Raw genomic sequence first — 21,509 nt, 5'->3', positions numbered from 1 at the left:
AATGAATAGGAAAATGAAGAAAAAATAAAAAGGATGTGATAGACTGTTTCCACATATATTTCAAAAATGCTTTAAAACATTTGACTAGGTTCTCTCATGTGGTTTTAATATCTTTCTTACCATTTTTGTTAATAAATTTTCCTGAAGAACACTTATACTCCAGCACACCCAGGATGATAACCCCAAAATGCTGATGCAATGTGCTCCTAATACGTATATCGATCCCTTTTATAGTGTGTTTGTGTATGTTTTTTTTTTCTGTTTTATCCATAGAAAATGATACCATCTACTGGACAGACATGGGCTTCAATAAAATTAGCCGAGCTAAAAGAGATCAGACTTGGAAAGAAGATATCATCACCAATGGCTTGGGAAGAGTGGAAGGGATAGCTATTGACTGGATTGCTGGTATCATCCATGGCTTTCTCTGTTTTTGTTTCACACCTATATTGTTAGTGGCTCAATCTGCTTCATAAAAATGCTGCTTCTGACTCACAACAGGTTTTTTTTGTACTTCTAGCCACAGGGGTAAATAGCCTCTTTTGTTTTTGGCTTCACTCTTTCTAATGCTTTTGAGCCTTTGGATAAGTGTTTTTATGTAGAAGTAGATTATGTAGTATTAACTTTGCCCAGATCTCCTGAGAGCCCCACGAGGCTGGTAAACAAAAGTGTTAGAAGTTCTCTTTTGCCTGAAGCTAGTAGAAAATGAAAATAGAGCCCTTCCTCAGGTGAGAGAAATTTCAATTTATTTTTAACATATAAATGTATCATTATATGGTTTAAACCATAGACATGTGAGATTAAGTAATATTTGCATATTAGTTTATTTATAGCTTTCTGCTTAGGAGCTGCACATATTAAAAAAGAATATCAGAAGTAAATGATTTCTTAATAGTCATGTGAATGCTCAGAAAGTTAATTTTCGCTTAATTAATAAATAAGTTTTTCTCATAATTGTATTATAAACATGTTTGTGTTTCTTCTAGGTAACATATATTGGACGGATCATGGTTTCAACTTAATTGAAGTTGCAAGACTCAGTGGCTCTTTTCGTTATGTAATTATTTCCCAAGGCCTGGATCAACCAAGATCTATAGCTGTGCACCCAGAAAAAGGGTAAGTTTAACGTTTACATATATTTTGGGCATTTTAAGTGACTTAACTTTCGTTAAAAGAAAAATCCAGAAATTGATATTAATATTTAGTTTTAGTCATAATGTCTGAAACAAATCTCAAAAATATCTTAGCTAAGCAGAAGGAAAAGTTTATTTTCACTTTGTCATGTATATTTCAGTACATATTTGATAGGTTCATATTTATTATGCCGTCCTTTAATGTGTGTGTAAATCCAAATGATACACCAACATTTTTCTAGATTATCAATTTAAAGTTCTGTCCTAGAACTGTTTACATATTATGTACTCAATTTTTTGCCAAATGAATGAAAGAACCATTTGATAGCCAAACTCGTTCTCCAATATTTCTAAAGCTTTAATTTCCATTTATGTATCTATAATTGCCATATCAACATGTTCATCCCAAGCTTTTTTTTTTTTTTTCTTCTTCTTCTTCTTCTTGAGATCCAGATAAGTATGTCTACCTGTCTTCTTGACGGTACCATTTTTCCATTAGGACATCCAAACTGTACATATCTAACATTGAAATGAATTCAAGCTGACACCAAATTCTGCTGATTTTTTTCTTCCAGATATTATCAATCTACCACCCTCCATCTTCACTACCTCCACCCTGATTAAATCTGTTCTTGTGCTACACAGATACCCCTGCCATAACTTCCCGATTGATCTTCTAACCTCACCAGAATCCAAAATTTCTGTTACGATTCTTCTTCATCAGGCCCTATGTAAATTTTCAGCCTCAAACTCCTGCTCCTGCCTCTTTGCTATCTCAGTCTCTGTTGGACTTCTTAGTTTTTTGAAATGTTTTCAAATATTTCCTATTCTCTTCCACTCTGTCTTTGAACAGCTTCTTCCCTTTACCTGCAATGTTCTCCTTCTTACTTTCACCTTGATAAATTTTATTTATCTTTTCCTGGTTTTACAAACAGACATTCTGTTATATGACACCGAAGCACCCAGTACTTTCATTTTTATAAATTATATTTGCTTATTTATATTTATTTGCTTTACTGTACTATGCACTGTTTTTCACTGGACTGGGTAATGTCTGTATTCTTTAGTAAAACTCGATGAGAAGAGCCATGTGTCTTTGGTTTATTTCTCTATCCTCAGAGCTTGCTACAGTGGTTGGTAAGGAATAAGTTGTTGACTGATACAATAATAAAAAAGCAGTCCTATTATAAAATTTTATATTACTCCTCACTATTGCATTTCTTGCATTGCTACTATTACTTTATTTTAGAGGTTTTTTAAAGTGGTTTTTTTTTATGTTAATAAAACTCCTGTGTCTTTTGGAGTGGAAAAAAGTGAAGCCATGGTGGTCACACAAAGGTGTATTAGATAAGTATAAGGAACACTGATTTAGGATGAAGTCAATCTATGTAAAACATCAAATCAACTCTCACGAAAATCTACATTCTTTCCTATTTGTTATATGTTGTATGTGCTTTTTCCAGTGTCATTACTGTCTTCACTTTCTTGACAAATGCTATAAAATTAAGTCATACTATCAGTACAGTGAAAGAGGAAACAAAGAAGGTTAATAAAAGAGAGAAAAATAATGCCAAAAAATTTGTCATGCTTCAAGCTAAAACTAAGATTACAATATAAAAATTGAAAAGCTGCATTTGTTAGGATTGCTCTTGGATGCATATTAAAATTTAACTAGAATGTGTTAAATCTATAGATTTTCTTTCTCCCTTTTCAACTACCACCTTTACTAGGTTATATTTTGTCTTATGCTTGATGTTAAGGCCCCATTGTTAGAGCACACTTGATATATCCTCAGAGAGTATGTTTACACCTAAGGAAAGAGAAGGGGATAGGAGAAAACCTTTTTCTTGCTAGACTCTATTGTTTTATTTGGGGAGAGAAAGGTCTTTGTGTTAATCCCTTTGTTTTTTTCTTAGCCAGAAATGGGTTACATGCCCATCCTTAGATCAGTCAATAGCCAAAGGGAAGATAATATCTTGACATATTTAGACAAGTTATGTTTCATCAGCTGGGCTAGGATAAGGTCCCAGACCAAATAGTATACTCTGAATATCTGAACAAACTGAATTTCTATTAGTACTAGGGATGATTTGAGATGAATTTTGAAGAGATAATATGACATCTTTGGTATCTCTCTCACATATCCTATGTTCAATATACCAGGAATTCTGTTACCTTTGGCTTCAAACTACATTTATGCTTTACCTACTTCTCACAATTTTCATTGCTACCACCCTAGTCTGAGTCGTTGTCATTCTTACCAACATTTCTGGATTGTGGTTTACCATCTTCTACCTTGTTATTCCTACAGTCTATTCTTCATGTAGTGGCCTAATTATCCTTCCAAAATGTAAGTAGCTGTTACTGCTTTGCTCAGAACTCACCAGTAGGTCCCCTTTCATTCTGTTTAAAAGCTTACAACAAACCTAGAGTGGTGTTATTTCCTCCACTTAACAGATAAGGAAACTGAGTCAGCAATTTAAAATATATTACTCTATCATTAATATGATATGTGGGAGAGTTAGGTTTCTCTAAACTCCAAAGATTATGCTATATTATGTGTCTGTGTATGTATGTGTGTGTGTTATGTAACATGTTTACATATACATACACACATATATAGTGTTAAGCATTACAGAAATTAATTACCAAAAATATCAAGCATATAAGAAAACAGTTTTAACAGTTTTAGCATAAAATTATAATAAAAATGTAAAGATTAGAGCTATAATGAGAGAACAAACAATAATGAGAAAATGCTGGGAAAATTAGGAAAGTTTTTAAAAATTTTTGAGTTGGGTCTGACTTCCCCCGTACATTCTCTTACCTACCACTGCATGCCCATGGACACTTGCCAGTACATATTAAGAATGTTGAGGGAAGGTATAATTTTGTTTAGTTCCAAGAACAAAACACAGCACTCAGTTTAGTGTGTCCACATCATACCTGTAAATTTGAATATAAAAATGTCCTCTTCTAATGTGATGATATTTTTTAAATCTCTTTTTCATTCATACTTTACAATTAAGCAATAAATCATTATTCCCTCAGTGGAAAAAAAAAGATCAATTGCTGGACTATGAATAATTATTCTGATGGTAGGAACAAATATAATTTGAATGTTATGAAATATCATAGATACGTAGGAAATGGGTTTGTTTTGAATAAAGAATTTCTTCCCGTCATATTTATAATAAGTCCAACACTTCATTTTATTGTAGAGAACATCTTGTGCCTGACCTATTATCGATTCATGCAGTTCAATTTAACAGGCCTCTTGCTGCTAACTAGTTGCTCTGTAGTTTTCTTTTGCATTCTATTAAAGACTAGTCTATGCCCTCAAGTTGTTATTTCAGACCTTCTTAAGTATCTTTTGTACAGTCATCTTAGCATATAACTATACTTAACTTCTCTCTAGGATGATTGAGGACATCAGGCAAAGAAACCCACAAGTACTTCACTTTTTTTCAGTTTATTCAATGAACACTCCTCGAGTGCTATGCACTGGGAACCAGGTCATGTAAGGACATCTCTGTCTCCTCCTCAGCCTTTAATTCAGTACATCTTGACAAAATAGGACTACTGGCTATGTGAAAGACACAAGTGGACACTGTAAAGTGTGATGGTATAAATAAGATGTAGCTTCTGTTCACAACAGGTTTTCTGTTTAAACTTTTAGTTTAAACAAGTACAGAACTTCAGTTAAAAAAAGTCTCATAATGTAAAGTAAGACTAATTTGGGGGGCATAAGAACACTAGATTGATATAACTCAAGCTTAAATCTCATATCTAAATTTCATGTTAAAGTGAAAATTTTCATACAGCTATTATAAAATTACATTAAATTTTCAGAAAAAGGAGATAGCATGTGATTATAGTAGATAGTAAAAGTGAGGGTAGTAGCAGCAGTGGTGGTGATTATGAGAGTCTTTATTGAGGAAACCTGAAGGAGAAACATTTCTGAGATGGAGTGGGAATATTTTATATGAAGAATAGAATAATTAAAAAATTGGTAGTGGCAAAGCAAAGGCCACTGCCAAGAACAAAAGTATATAAGGTACATGTAGGGAAGAGTAGGTAATGTAGCTCAAAGATAAGTTGGGACCATAAAGTTGGCAATGGGATTCCCCACGTTTTAAAACTCCATCCCCAGTTTACCAAGTGAAACTGGTCCTGGACCCTCTCTCCTAACCCTTCCCTCTGGCCCCAAACAATCCACATAAGCAAAGATCAAAAGTATAATGAGAGTTTATTGAAGTTGTAGCAGTCTTTAAATTAAGTAATTCTTAGATATGGTTCTTTATTATCCAAGGGAGAGTGTTATGGAGGAGGGGGAAGGTTCTTTCTCAGCCCTCAAACCAAGAAATGGAGAGACTTAGAGGCAAATATATGTGGGAAGCTAAAATAAATAGAAAAGAGCAGTAAATGGAAAAACTGTGTGACTTTTTCATGGCAAGACCTCAGGCCACAAGGATTCAGATCAAAGTTGGAAAGAGGGAAGAAGATTTTAAAATAGATATGAGATTTAAGTTTGGATTTAGAAAGATCTAGTCTTTTTTGCATGAGAATGAATCTTAACAATATCATTCTGTTTTTAAATAGAATTCTCTTGGAGGTCATGGATTCTTCCTGAGATAGCAAATTCTGGAGAAGAGATATTTAGTAGAGTATAAATAGAATCAGGAGTTGGATAAGTATAAAGTCATTCCTACTTATTCCAAAAGAGTACAGGCTCTTCAATAAATCATGGTAGTAGATGAAATTATCCAAGGAAAAAGAAGTCTAAGGACAAAAATGAAGAATGTTTGCAGTTAGGAGATAATATGATTAAGAGGAGAAAAAAGAAAATTAACAATAAGGCAAAAGAAATAAAGAGGAAAAAAGCCACTTCAAGTCCTCAGGAAATCACTGTATCATAGAAATCAAGGGAAGAGTTTTAGGAAGAAGAATGTGCCTGCAGGAAAGAGATTAGGAGAGAGAAAAGCAGAAAACAACATGCAATTGATGATCAGGATGACATATTTAATTGTTATGAATTTCAGGAAACTGACAAGAGCAGAAGCCAAATATAAAGAATTAATAAGTGAAAGATAATTAGAAAGTAGAGCCAGCATATTTAGACTACAGTGACAGAAACTTTGACAATGAAAGAAAAGAAAAAATAGAAAGTTTATTGAGAATGTAGTAGAGCACACAGAAAGTTTTTCTTAGTATGGGGTCAGGGAGTATGGGCACATATTCATAGGCAGAGGAGTGGAAGAAAATGCATGTAAAGAGAAGATAGATTCCAAGGAGTGTAGGAGGAGCCTTGTCAAGGAAGTAGCAATAGAACGGAACAGGAAGAATGGAGGACAGATAGCAGATAGATAAGATTTTCGTCTTAAATCGGGTATTTCGGGACTTCCCTGGTGGCGGGGTGGTTAAGAATCTGCCTGCCAATTCAGGGGACATGGGTTTGATCCCTGGTCCAGGAAGATCCCACATGCCATGGAACAACTAAGCCTGTGCCCCACAGCTACTGAGCCTGCACTCTAGAGTCCATGAGCCACAACTGCTGAGCCCACGTGCCACAACTACTGAAGCCCGTGTGCCTAGAGCCCGTGCTCCACAAGAGAAGCCACCGCAGTGAGACGCCCGCACACCACAACGAAGAGTAGCCCCTGCTCTCTGCACTAGAGAAAGCCTGCGCACAGCAACGAAGACCCAACACAGCCAAAAATAAATAAATAAATAGTTTTTAAAAATCAGGTTATCTCTAAAAAAACAGATCCTGGAATGAGAATTCAAGTCAGAAGAAGCCAGATAGAAAGGGACCAAGCAAAGGATCAACTGTGAGCAAAGTCCAGACCTCAGACATGCCTTTTAAAGCTTTGGAGGGTAAACCTCACTTAGCAAGGGAGCTTGACTTTGAACTCCCACCCAGTTATTCACTGGATAAGGGCAATAACCCTGGGGAGACTTACACTCCCAAGATTTCTGGCTCTCAGCACTACTTGTGAAAGAAGAGATTCTAGTAACTGTCCTCTGAAGAAAGTTGGCTATGTGAACTACTAAAAACAAAAGGACACAGGAGCTGGGCACTGGAGTACACAGAAATAGGAAACAAGATCTGAGGATGTCTAAGTGCAGCACCAACAGTGTCCACTATGGTTTGGAAGCCCAGCTTGGACATTTCCTACCTTTGGGATCTTTTGAAGTATCTTGATCTCAAATGCTTATATCATTTTTGGTTATTGGGAAGATTAAATGAGGTAAATTTAAATGGGAGGATTAAATTCGGGAAAGTTCTCTTCTCTTTTTGGAGATGAAGTGAAAGAGATAGAGTATAGCAATAGAACATATTTTAGTGGTTAAAATTAGTGAAATTGAAGAAACTCATAGATGATATGAGTAGAGTTAGCAGCTTTAAATGAATAAGTAAATTTTGGTGAAACTATTGTGGTGAATAGAATATGAATAAAGTACAATACTAATAAAAGGATTCCAAGCAACATGACTGCAGCTGGAATGGATTTCTAGAATCTAATGGGGTATTTATATGACCTTGAGTAATAGTGCTCAGCAACTTAGCAGTAGCAAAATAATGGGGAAAAATGGGCCACACAAGGAGCAGGTGGTGACAGATTCAAAGTTGGCAATTTTAAGGGAATAACTATGAGTTGCTAATCAGGAGGTGAGGTCTAGAAATCAGTGATGAAATGGAGGGAAACCAAGAACAGATCAGAGTAATGTAAGGCAGAGGCAAAAGAGAGATGAAGGTCCCTGGAACAGATAAGATGAGGAACCAGGAACTGGGATGTTCATACGATCAACAACATGAGCCATAAAGTCCCTAAGTATGTCTGCTAGAAGGGAGAAGATGGCAAAGTTGTCAGAGATTAGTAAAGCAGTTAAATGGATTTGGTGGTTAATTGTAATAGAGTGACTATGTGATGGTAAGGGAAAATGGAATCTACAAATTCATAATGTGAATGTTTTGAAATAAGTGCATATAACCTCAGAGAAAGTTTTGTTTTTTTCTTACTTAAATCTACTTCACTTTTATTCTGGACATGATAGCATCTATTTCCTCAGGCATCTCATTGCAGTAACTGTTCTTTTCTATTCGATCATCTTTAACTTATTACTTTCAATGAAGCCTTTCGCTTTGCTTTCAAATAAGCTTGGATCCCTCTTATTTGAAAAGAAAAATACTGTCTTATTTCTCTCTGCATGTTTACTTCTCAACTTCTTAGAATAGAAGTAAATCTCTCCTCACTTAACTTCTGAAATGAATTTTCAGCTTTAGTTCTTTCCAGGAATTTCTAAATTTATCCATAGCCAAATCCAGATTTTGTTTTCCAGAGTTTTTTTCACACCCCTTGCCTTCTCCTTGACATTTCTCCATCATTTATCCACTCAAGAGGTTATTTTTTCTGTTACCTTCTTTAACTCTGAGTTTTCTTGTTCTCTTTGACCCCTTCCATGTATTTCCTCTGAGCATTGTATTTCTCTTCTGAGCATCTTTCTCCTCACTTAAAGCTCTATATGCTATTTTCTCTCTTGCTATATTTATCTTTTAAACATATTTTCATGTTTCTGACATTAATCACTACATTACATCCAATATTTCATCTTTATTCCTTTAATTATATTTACAATTTCCTTTAGGAATGATTTATTTGAACATCCAACTGTCACTGAAACTTACCATGTCCTCCTAATTTTCATCTACTGACTTTCTTTTCTAACCATGGCATCTCTTTTTGTGTTATCATGGTTCTTTCATCCTGACAAGATTGAAACTTACTTCAGACTTTCCATAGGTTTTCATCACCTATTTCCATCTGTCTGTAAATCCTGTCATTCCTTATCTCCAGCGGTCTCTTAGGTTTTCCATTTCTCTCCATTGTGACTCCAAGCTCAGCACTGACTTAGCCAGAGGATCTCAGTAAGCACTTTTGATTTATTAATTTTGAGCCCCCCAAACAAGATTTACATTTCATCCCACAGAACAAGAAATCTTTGACATGTATAACAATATTTTAAATAGTGTTTCTCTCTGTCTTCATTTCTTCTTAAAAACTTTTCTTCAATATTGTCACATGGATAGATATTTTTCAGGATTCATAGTTAAGAATTGATATACCTTTTCAAATATTAGGTTTATTTTCAGGAAATGTTTATTACTGCTTGGAAACATTAGTGATATGTGTCTTCTAATACCTTATATACATGTTTACTGATGAGTTTGGGGTGGGGGCAAGGGCTTATAAATGACGACTCTATGTAAAAATTTGAATAACTTTTACCTGGTAATCAAACACTGATTTCCAGGTAATATTACATAGACATTTAAGTGTTAAAATTCATATCATAGGAATAAAGTACAGCATTTTAATATTCTGTTTGATGTAAAAACATGGCAGGTGGTATTGCCAAGAGAAAAGGTGAACCATAATGGAGTAAATTAGCTGATCCAAGATATAAATGTCCCTTGAAAAGTGGGCATGAAGCCTGTTTTTGAGCAATGGAGACTTGAGGTCTTTTAAAATGTAGCCATATGCAAAATAGAAAGTGTATATGAATTTAGTTCAGCTTGAAAATTCAGTTTCTCCCCTCTGTTGACTTCTTTATTTTTTTGGTAAGGCCTCACCCTCTTTAAAAAAATTAAAATGTAATCTCTTTATGCTAAAAAGTCATTTTCTACCTACAATTAAAAAAAAAAAGATGCATAAAAAGTCACAGTATGATACCGAAGAAGCTGGTTAACCTCCCATGATGTATGATCTCTAAGTGAAATGCAAATACTCTGTGATTTTTTTTTCTTGTTAGGCAGTAGGATCTACATTGCCTCTCTTAATTTAGCTTTATATCTCTGCAACCATAAATAACTTTCTGAAAAGTGTTTCTTTCCATGGCAAAGATTCAGCTTTACATGGTATTTTGGTGTTCAAAAAGTACATATTGTTAAATGGTCTTTCATTGACTATATATACATATATGCTTTTGGAATATGCTCAGTAATATACAGAAGGTCTTGAATGACAGTTTAACATCTGTTGAGATAGCAAAAGTATAGCCTAGCTTAACACCATCTCCTAAAGTATCAATGTATCTTGCAACTGAAGATGAGGTAACATATAAAAAAGAAGGAATTAAATTTGATATGCGATAGAAATAGTGGTGGAATCAGGGTGATAGTTTATGATATTAATATACCATGATGGTCAAGTAATTCAAAAATACCACAATTATTCCCCAAATCACAGCCACCTTTTTCTACAGGTCTCTGAGGCATAAAAAATATAAGGACAAATGAAAGAAAAGTGTGATACTATTTTTCACTAGGAATTTTCCAAAAAATTCTACTGTAGACATTCTTCTTTCAAAGATAGTTAGGTCTCATCTACTTTTTTCCAGTATGCTTTGTTCTCATTTCTTAACCTCTAAACATAAACCTTGGACCTTACCTCTCCTGCTAAAATGAGAAAAGAAGGACTAGAAATTATCAAAAATGCCCTGGGCTATCACTGCAGCTCTGAGCTGGTGGAGGAGAAAGAGAACCCAGAAAGGTCATGCCACTTCCCATTGTAAGAGGGAGCCCCTGGCCCTGACCACCAAAGCTATGTCAAATGGAGACCAGCAATAGCCACACAAAACTGTAAGACCTTTTCCTAATTTCTTAAGGGATCTGACCAATAAAAATGTGGTAAAGGGTAAAAGAGAAGTTTAAGATATTCCTTTCTCTATTTGCCTATAGAAATCTCCTCAGTGTGTTTTGACATGGGATATCTAGGATATGTTGCATATGACTGATATATAAGATGGTTTGGGGTTCAGGAAACAAATTAAAATTTTCTGTATAATATTTTAAGAATTCCAGATCAACTCATGAGCACTATGAATCTAGGCCATAGGCATCTATCTCAGTGTTAAATATTTCATAGGAAAATTCATAGATTCTAGGGAAACATCAAATATTATATACTGAAAATACCAAAAGTGAATAAAAGATGGACCACTCAGGAAAACCATTGTTAAACCATGTAAATAGCAAACGAATATCATATATGTACACATAAATGTATATGTATATGTACATATTTATTGAAAGGATGGGCAAGGAGGCTGGGTGTAAACAGATACATAAAATAAGGAATTAAAAATATAATATGGGGTGATAAGCCTAACATGCTATGGAATTACAGATGCCAAAGAAATTTTTCTTTCTAAAGCCTTTTTCTCCATACTTCTCCAGTGTTGGCTGGGTACACACATAATAATTGTTTTATATAATTACTTCATATTGGAAAGTAATGAGTCAAGAAGGAATCTAATGTAAAACTTAAGAATAACAAAAACCAGAACAAGGCCTGAAGAACAAATGATAACTTAAAAATATTTTTTAAGCTTAAACGTAAGGAGAGAACAACCCAGATGGCCTGTATGTTTATTTTGCTTCAAAGGAAAGGTTTATTTCTGAAGTTGTTTGTAGGAATAATAACTTCTCTCACCACAGCACTTCCACAGTTTCAGTGTTGAAGCCCCTACTTTCATGTCATATAGAGACTTACAACTAGCAAGTTTTAAGCATTGCTGGTAGCATTTTTCTCAGGTAATTCTTTATTTACCCATCTGCCTCTGCCATTAAAAAGTGACCTTCATAAGTGTCACTAAGTCCAATTCATTTCATATTATCAGTTCCTAGCACTTAATAGGTACCTAATTAATATTTGTTGAATGAGTGCATGACTGCAATGAAAATATACATTTGAGAATCATCCACTGAACCACTGTCAAAGACAAAAAAATTAGAAAGTAGTATTCAAGGTTCTACTGTCTCTAGACTCTCTTCCTTTTAGCAGAGTGTTCTGCTATCTGTGGTTGAGTTCTTTTATATTGCAGGAGCCTCTAAGCAATTCAGGGCTTGAAAAGTGATTTGGGATTGTCATGTAATACTTTCTCAAAACAAAAACTGCACAGAAATGAAGAAAAAGGAAATGTGAAGAAGCCCTCACAGGAATAGAGGAATATACTGTATTCCTCATAGGCGATGAAGGATGTCAATTCACGTATTCATGACATGTATTCAGACTTTGACAGTACTATATTATTTTCCCTGTGCTTTAGCCTGAAGATGGAGACATTGACACGTTGGCCTACAAGGTATTCAATTAATATGTGTTTTAAGTGATTCTAGTGAAACTGCTAAGCTACTATTCCTTATATATAAAATATATGTTATATGTATATAATATATATAAAAGCCTACAGGGCTTCTGTTTTTTGTTTTTCTTATTTTTACAGATAAACTAACACACTGTTGACCTCCACTCTTGCAGAGGACACAATGACATTCTTGATTCTCTTTTCAACCAAGGCAACTGCCTACATAAGAGAATTATATGATCTTCATTTTTGTGCCAGCATGGCAATTTTTGGTTATTTCAGGTTTTCTCTAGCATATCTGATAAGTATCTATTTCATACTCTCTTAGGTAAAGGATAGGAATAGGAAGAAATAGCAAATTTATTGTAAAAACTGCAACCCAGATCTATGCTCCAGAGAAACAGTTTATCAGTCAAAAAAAACCTTAAATTAAAAGAAAATGATTGATTCAAATTAGTGGCTTTTCACTATTGTTCATATATTTAAAATATAAGAATCATATTTGATACTATTTCTTTAACAATTTAGACACGTTCGTTCTTCTCTTCCTTGCCCATACTCCTTTACTCTTTCCCCACCAACTTTGGAGCTTAGTTTTCATGTTGGCCTTATTTCCCCAAAAATATTTATTTGAAATTATTCAAGGACATTTATAATACATTGAAAGTATATTTTTCAGCTTGATTCTGACTAATTGTGACATAAAAACATTTGTTTTCCTTTATAAGAGCACCTGTGTGTAAACTAATTCTGACATCAGTACAGTTGTCATATGGTAAGTTTAAAAACTCTTGGGGACCAGTATGTGTATGCTAGGCCTTTGGAAACTCCAGCACTACCAAATGGAGTCTTCTACCTATTAACCAAATATCAATAATTAATTGGAAGTTAGCTTGTGATATGTATTCTTTGCACATGTTCCTGCCAAGAACGTCTGTGTCTAATTAAGACAATAGGGATATTTGTGTTATGATGATTTCTGATAGTATTTCTATAATCCTTCAAACCACTTTTGAATGTCTTTTTAAAATTTTCTGTTTTTAAATTCTGTAACTATAAGCTTCTGTAAATAAGAGAATTTTCAGTGTAGAACAAATTATTACCCAGAGAATGTCGATCATACAATACAGCATTTGATTTTGACAATTTTGAAAATTTCTGGATCTGGGATAGCCTTGGAAAGTATTTTCAGGGCTAGATTAACCAAGCTAACACTCTAAAGGCAATTTTCTTGGCTATATCATACAATCCAACAAACACTCCACTACAGCAAAATTTGAACTTAAATGGGGACAACATCTATTTGAAATGCCATCACTGAATATTAATTTCCATGGAGTCTCAAAAACCAGTGAAAAAATTTTCATTTCTTCCCATTGCTGAAGATCACGTTTATATATGAAGAATCTATGTTCATTAAAGATATCCCAAGCACATCTATGTAAATTACACTCAAATTATTCCTAAGTTTCTTGCTGCAGTTTTATAAGTTAGAGAGTGTTCTTTCTCTATATTTGGGTTGTAATTCCCGAAGGTTCTCAAGGTGCTAATTCTATTCAATTTTTTACTTTCAATTTCAGTTTAAGGAGCAAATAAATGATGCTTTGCCTGACCATCATAAAACGTTGCTTAATTTTGGCAAGTGTAGAATCTTTTAGTTGTATTAAGTTGATAAATATTTTAGCCATAAAAGTGATGCTTGCAGTCAGCTTTGGCTTTACACATTGTGACAGTGTGTCAAATTACTGCTGAAAATTTGAGTAAAATCTGTATTCAAGATAGTTTTAATTTGAATATTTTTTATTCCTAATTTTGTTGCCATTCATCTAAGTCTCCTGCCTAGAAGTACTGCAAATTTCAAAAAAATAGGAACTACTAGGGGAAAAAAGAAAGAGACTTGTTTTTAATACTAAGACCTTTTTCATGTTTTGTTTTGTTTTTCAAGTATGGAGATCTTTGTTATATTCCTTATACTTAGGGGTAAATATCACTTGATTTAAGATTGTTATATTGTTGTATTATATTTCTATTTGGTGAGACAGCATAGAGAAGAAGATATAGCCCTGGGTTAGTAAAGCCTGAGTGCAGTTCCCCTATCAGCCATGTGACTGTGGATCATTAACTTCCTGAACTGCAGTTTCCAAAGTTGTGAGAATTAACTATGTTAAATGGCTGATTTGACCTACTCACTCGGTATAATATTTTTATTAGTCATTTAGTACATTTGAAAGATTACTATTAAACAAAAGGTATATTATACCCATTGCCTTCCATATTTGAACTCTGGAGTGTATTAAAAGTAGATGACAATGGGCTTCCTTGGTGGCGCAGTGGTCGAGAGTCCACCTGCCGATGCAGGGGACACGGGTTCGTGCCCCGGTCCGGGAGGATCCCACATGCTGCGGAGCGGCTGGGCCCGTGAGCCATGGCTGCTGAGCCTGCACGTCCAGAGCCTGTGCTCCGCAATGGGAGAGGCCACAGCAGTGAGAGGCCTGCATACCGCAAAAAAAAAAAAAAAAAAAGTAGATGACAAGAATCAGATTGAATAAATAAGCGCAGGTCTGTCTTGGCTCCCAAAATGCCTCCTTCACAGTGTAACATCCCTGTCATCTTAACAAATGACTGACTTGTCATTTTAATGTCATTAGTAATGCTAAAATTTCTCCTTGAAAAGGTAAATGAAGCAACACATTTTACCTCTCAGTTAAAATAGTGTTTTTATTTTTAATAATTTTTTAATGCAATGTCCCTTAAAGATTTAAAAATCGTAATTTTAATAGAAATATAGATATTTTCGTGCCTGCTTCAACCTAGATCTAACCAATATTAGTTGGATTTCTTTTTTTTTTTTTTGTGGTATGTGGGCCTCTCACTGTTGTGGCCTCTCCCTTTGCGGAGCACAGGCTCCGGACGCGCAGGCTCAGTGGCCATGGCTCATGGGCCCAGCCGCTCCGTGGCATGTGGGATCTTCCCGGACCAGGGCACGAACCCATGTCCCCTGCATCGGCAGGTGGACTCTCAACCACTGCACCACCAGGGAAGACCTAGTTGGATTTCTTGCTACAAAGTTTTCCCCTTTTGATTTATAGAGCTTGTAAATATGAATGAAAGTTTCTTCAGGATTAATATACTTGGGATTCCAGCCACACCTCATATTTGTCTGGGTGTAAAAGTCCAATACATTTATTTTGTACAGCATTTTCAGGGGGGGAAATCAACTTTTAAAATAAATCAAAACAATATGCATAAAGGAAATACATATTTTATGTAGTTTATCATTTTTCATGGATAAATAATACAAAATATGAATGTAGGTCTTTGCTTTTCCTATGTGCAGTCTCACTTTCTCTTCTTGTGTATGATTGCTGTTATATATGTATTCAAATATGCACAGAATACACACTCATTTTTACCTGAATGAATCAATAATTGCCATATTTTTCTAAACTTTAGTCAGTGCTGTTATCTGACAGCTGAATAAAACTTCGCTGGGCATAACTTCAAAAGAATAGATCTGATTTACCTGAAAGCATGAATTTCTGTACTGTAATATAAATACTATTTTTATTGAATGAATAGGTGAAAGAAACATGGATTATGTACCTTCTGTTTTTTTAACATTTCATTTTTTGACATGTTATATTTCAGCATACTGTGGATTTTCTTTCTTCTATATTTTATTTTCTTCCACAGTTCTTCCACATTACGTTAAAAGATTACTAAAATAAGAATGTCTGCTTTGTAGAAATTCATGTTTTAAGATGCCTTCACAAGATGATTTATAAAGTTGAATAGCCATTTAGCAATCTAAGTGGACAGAATTGAAAGTTATAATGCATTCATGTATACATTCATAAATTACCTAGTGCTGTAGGTATAATAGTGAATAAGAAAAAAGATCACTGTCCTCACTGAGCTTAAAGTCTAATGGGAGCAAAAAATATTAATAAAAAGTGACTTTGTAAAGAAACACAAGTGTAAATTTGCCACTCTAATTCATGCTATGAAGCAGAGTATTGGTGCAATAATCAGAGAGAACACAGAAGGCTTCTTGGGGGAAATGTTTGATATATTAAAAAAACAGAAGGAATTAAGCAAGTAGATTGAAAAAAAGCATTTCAGATAGGGAGCAGCATGTACAAAAGGTATTTTGGAAATTCTTCCTTGTGATTTCTATGAATGGTTAATTTTTTTTATAATAAAAATTATTTTATTGCAAACAATACACACATATATTGATTTTTAAATGGTATTATTTTCTGTTAGTATGAATGGTATTGCTGTTGTTTTTAATAATATGCAGTTTTGTGTTTATCTGCATTTATCTACAATTTAATTTCAGCTACTTGTTCTGGACTGAATGGGGACAGATGCCATCCATTGGAAAGGCTCGTTTAGATGGCTCAGAGAAGGTTGTCCTTCTAAGCATGGGAATAGCATGGCCAAATGGCATCTCCATTGACTATGAGGTCTGTTGGATTTCTTAAGTATTGAAAGTGCATTAACTGCCAACTTGCACTAGTCTACTTTTAGTATCTCTTATTTTCTTTATAAAACAATCAAAAACAGCTTGTAATATTACTTTTCAATCAACCTTAGGAAAATAAATTGTATTGGTGTGATGCTCGTACAGACAAGATAGAAAGAATTGACCTTGAGACTGGCGGGAATCGTGAGATGGTGCTGTCAGGGAGCAATGTGGATATGTTTTCAGTTGCAGTCTTTGGGGCTTACATCTACTGGTCTGACAGGTAATTTATTTTTTCATAAGTATTTGAGTCTCAAAATGTTATTTTCGTGCCAATTGCTTTACTCTTGTAGGATTAGGTATTCTTTAGCAGGGTCACAGAAAGGATCTCACAAAACCATGTAATTTCCACAGAAGAGGCAGTCACTCTTGCTATTCCAGGCTCAACCCTTTCAACGTCACAGACTAATGTTGGTTTCTTTCCCAACTGCTGGGCCATCTGTTACCTTCAGCTTAAATAACTGGCTTGATTTGGATTAAAGATTGTTGATCACATATGTTCAATTTCTTGGCAGAGCACATGCCAACGGGTCCATCAGAAGGGGCCACAAGAATGATGCCACAGAAACCGTAACCATGAGAACGGGTCTTGGAGTCAACCTGAAGGAGGTTAAAATCTTTAACCGAGTAAGAGAGAAAGGTCAGCACTCTTGTATGATAAATACGTTTTATGATATTTCTTTCTCTTATTTTTTTTGACTTTTATTTATCAAACTTAAGTTAGGGATTAATTCTTATATGAATCCAAAACCTCAAGACCCTATTTTTTTACATCTAATTTCCTACAAAAATCATATAGTAGCCTAATGAAATGAATATATAATAGTTCATGGATAGTTTTGCCTAGGACAGTGCATGTATATGGACATGTTATATACCTGGTATGGCTTCAGTTTAGGTTTAGACTAAGTAATATAGAACACTTGATAAATATACATATTCAATGAAGTATACAAAGCACAATTAGGATATTAGAGAGTAAAAAGCAGCCAAAATTTTTTTTATTATATATAATATATGTATATTTTTTAATAGTCACACACTTTATTTAGAACTAACTAAATATGCCACATTACTTGGCCCAAAAGGTTGTTTTCATGTCAGATTATATTTTAATACATAAAGTGATGATGGCTCCAGAAGGTTGCTATTAGTGTGAAATAAGTCCAGAGTCATCATTTCTTTAAAATATGTGTTTTGAAACTGATATGACATGATTTGGATTTTTTTTAATATCACTTCCATTAAGATAATGTTCATTTTAAATGTCCATTAGAGTAAATTATAATTAATTTTCTTGACATCAAAGGAAGGTATAATAATTTTGGAGAGGATGATGGATTCATAGAGGAGAATTAGTCTGATGTAGAAATCTTAATATCATGTTACATCTTCACTCAAAACTGGAGTGAAAAACTTATGCCCAATATACTTAGGAAGGTAGGCGCATTGGAGCCATAAATTTCTTTGATATCTTATATACTTCATAGACCTTCGTTTAAGGTACTGCATATTTCTTTTGGTGAATGCAGTTCATGTTTTGAGTGAATCAGGTACTTGTACCAAAGATTACAATATATACAACTTATTGTAATCTCAGTATCAAGTTTCAAAAGAGTTATGCACTTAACTGGCTGATTAAGGGAAATTTTTTATGCTTCTCTTTGGATGGTCAGGGGAGCAGAAGAATGTGATCTTTGAAATAAAAAAATCCCAGGTTTTAAACTGAAGTGATTAAAATTAGCAGTACTTTATAGTGTTTGGATTTATACTGACCAGTCTAAAAATTAAGCATAAAATAACCCAGAATATTCAACATTAAATTTTTAATATTTTTCTAAGAAAAAACTATCTGGAAAACAAAAGAAAAAACACAGACATACATGTGTGTATCTGCTTTTTCTTCTCCCTAGGGACCAATGTTTGTGCCAAGGACAATGGGGGATGTCAGCAACTCTGTCTTTATCGAGGAAATTCCCAGAGAACTTGTGCTTGTGCCCATGGATATCTGGCAGATGATGGAGTTACTTGCTTAAGACATGAAGGCTATTTGCTGTATTCAGGGAGAACAATATTAAAAAGTATACATCTTTCTGATGAAACCAATTTAAATTCACCAATAAGGCCATATGAAAATCCACATTATTTCAAGAATGTCATAGCTTTGGCTTTTGACTATAATCAAAGAAGAAAAGGTACCAACCGAATCTTCTACAGCGATGCACACTTTGGAAATATACAGCTTATTAAAGATAACTGGGAAGACAGACAAGTAATTGTTGAAAGTAAGTACAACAATTTATTTTTAAACAGTTTGGTGGAAATGAGTATCATTTGGAGTAGTAGAGAAATTAGAGTGGTAATTGCATGTAGCAATTATATTTTCCTAGAGTTTATATTCAAGAATGAGTGAAACTATAGCATCCAAACCCCCAAAAGTCAAAGAAGTAATTAACTGCTAGCATGTACAGTGTGAATATTATGATTATTAGCTTCTAATCATGGAACAGTCAAGATATTCCTCTATAATGTTTCTTATTAATAAGTGTATTAAAATCCATGGAAAATAATTTTTCAGTATAAAACTTACTAATTTTATTTTCTTCCAGTGGGTGAAATTATATCTTTAAGAATATCTACCTAATTATATTCAGTGAATTTTATTTTCTCAAGTATCAGATTTTTTGTGTGCATATATATGACAGTCTTGCTGAGAAAATGTTATTAAAGAAATAATCTAATATTTTAAAAATATTTTAATATTCTACAGGACAATACTTTTAATATTTTACAGGACTCAAACATAATATTATGTGAATTATCTACATATTATAATTTAGAGAAACCTCTTTCCTGTCATCCAACTTTTACAGGGACAATCTTCATATTCCTCATTCAGCATCTCTCTCTTCTCTATCTCTATGTGATTTCCATATATTCCTCACTTTTCCGATTTAAATATACTGAGGTCAATCTTTTTAAATTGCAAAATAATACATAAAGTATAAAATTTCAAGTAATATGGATTTTTAACTGAAGTTTCTGCCTCATCCCAGCAACATCAATTCCATTTACTTGTAAGTGACAGCTGTCATGCCTCCAGAATTTTCTTTAGGTATGTGTATCATTTGTAATTACAAAACTGTAATGATACAATATTCACCTGCTTTTTTTCACTTACAATATATCTTAAAAAGCTTTTAAGGCTATTTAAGATAAGGCTCTATCTTATTCTTTTGAAAGCCTGTATCTATCCTATACTAAGAGCAAACTAATTTATTTAACCATTTTCTCACCGACAATCATTTAGGTTGTTTTTTGTGTCTTATCACTACCTACAATGTCACAGTGAACATTTGTGCACATAAATATGTTTTTTCACATATGTGAATATTTCTTTAGCATAGAATTCTAGAAATAGAACTGCAAAAATCATTGTTTTATTTATTTATTTTTTAGAACTGGTCAAATTTCTCCAAAAAGACCATATCAATTTATGTTTTTATTAACTGTTTATAAAAAGATCCATTTTCCCACACTTTTGACAATGATTTTATAATTTTTATTAGCTTATGACTAATATGTAAAAAGTCAACTTTTATTAATATACATTTACCTGATAACTAGCGAGATCCGGCATCTATTCATATGCTTACTCATGTGAAAAACACATCAAACTCCCTATTGTACATTGCCATCCCTTGCTAAGCCTGTCACAGTTTATTTTGTTCTTTCAATATTTAATATCCTCACAATCCTTTTTGCCTATTCAAATCTGACAGCCTTTTCAAATCTGTTCAAGTGTGTACTTTCAAGCATATACAAATACACATTCTTGTTTCTTTATTCTCTAGGTTACTATACTTGTTGATAATTTCATAACAATTTGTATATTCCAGCACATGCCATTTTGGCTTCCCTGTGTGTGTGTATATATATGAAGATGCAACTATAACTGTACTGATCATAGAGTTGAGACATTCGAGACTTACTGATTCTTTGGGTATATCCCTATGAAGTTTACATTATAATTCTCTTTGGTCCTCCCTCCATTTTCCTAGACTGACACAATTCAGAGTTGGAAGTGCTTATGTTGCATCTGTAATCTATTAACTAACTTATTCATTTTCTGTGCTCCAGATTCTTTGTCAGGTACCCTGGGTATAAAGGTGAATATGAGTCCATAGACCTTTAGAAGCCATAGTTTAAGAAGAAAACTACGTGTAAACAGACATTGAAATTCACTAGAATCTATAATATACTGAAGGCCTAGATAATAAATAATCTTTCTGGGGAAGCGTAGAGGATGCCACTGAGATGAGTTGAGGAAATGTAAGGGATCAATAGGAGTCTGTCTGTTGAGCCAGGTGGAGAAGAGGAGGAAGAATTTTAGACCAATGGTCCCCAAATGTGGTTCCTAAGGTCTCCCAATACATGTTCAAGGACTCTAAGAGATCAAAATTATTTTCATAATAATACTAGATATTTATTTGCCTTTCCACTGTGTTGACATTTGCACCAATGGTGCAAAAGCCATTGTGGCTAAATTGCTGGTACCTTAGCACTAATCAATACAGTGGCACCAAACAGTACTAGTAGTCATTGTATTTTTCACTGCCACTTAATAGCAGGAAAAAAAAAAAAAGAGCCAGTTTCACTTAAGAATGTCCTTGAAGAAAAAGTAAAATAATTAATTT

At 33.9% G+C, this 21,509-nt stretch overlaps 1 protein-coding gene across 1 annotated transcript in view; it reads left to right on the top strand.

Moving 5' to 3' along the window:
- The window catches only part of LRP1B (LDL receptor related protein 1B), a 1,545,691-nt gene that overhangs the window by 1,023,418 nt on the left and 500,764 nt on the right, over positions 1-21,509 (top strand). Inside the window, exons 36-41 of the mRNA XM_060105953.1 lie at positions 274-408; positions 987-1,116; positions 16,627-16,753; positions 16,884-17,035; positions 17,328-17,452; positions 18,726-19,097. Of these exons, the coding sequence (XP_059961936.1) occupies positions 274-408; positions 987-1,116; positions 16,627-16,753; positions 16,884-17,035; positions 17,328-17,452; positions 18,726-19,097 (1,041 nt within the window). The remainder of the gene's footprint in view (positions 1-273; positions 409-986; positions 1,117-16,626; positions 16,754-16,883; positions 17,036-17,327; positions 17,453-18,725; positions 19,098-21,509) is intronic.

This window comes from Mesoplodon densirostris, chromosome 8, assembly GCF_025265405.1.
Source record: "Mesoplodon densirostris isolate mMesDen1 chromosome 8, mMesDen1 primary haplotype, whole genome shotgun sequence".
Taxonomy (NCBI): Eukaryota; Metazoa; Chordata; class Mammalia; order Artiodactyla; family Ziphiidae; genus Mesoplodon; species Mesoplodon densirostris.
The sequence above is the reverse complement of the archived record's forward strand: the minus strand, read 5'-3'. Positions and strand labels throughout refer to the sequence as shown.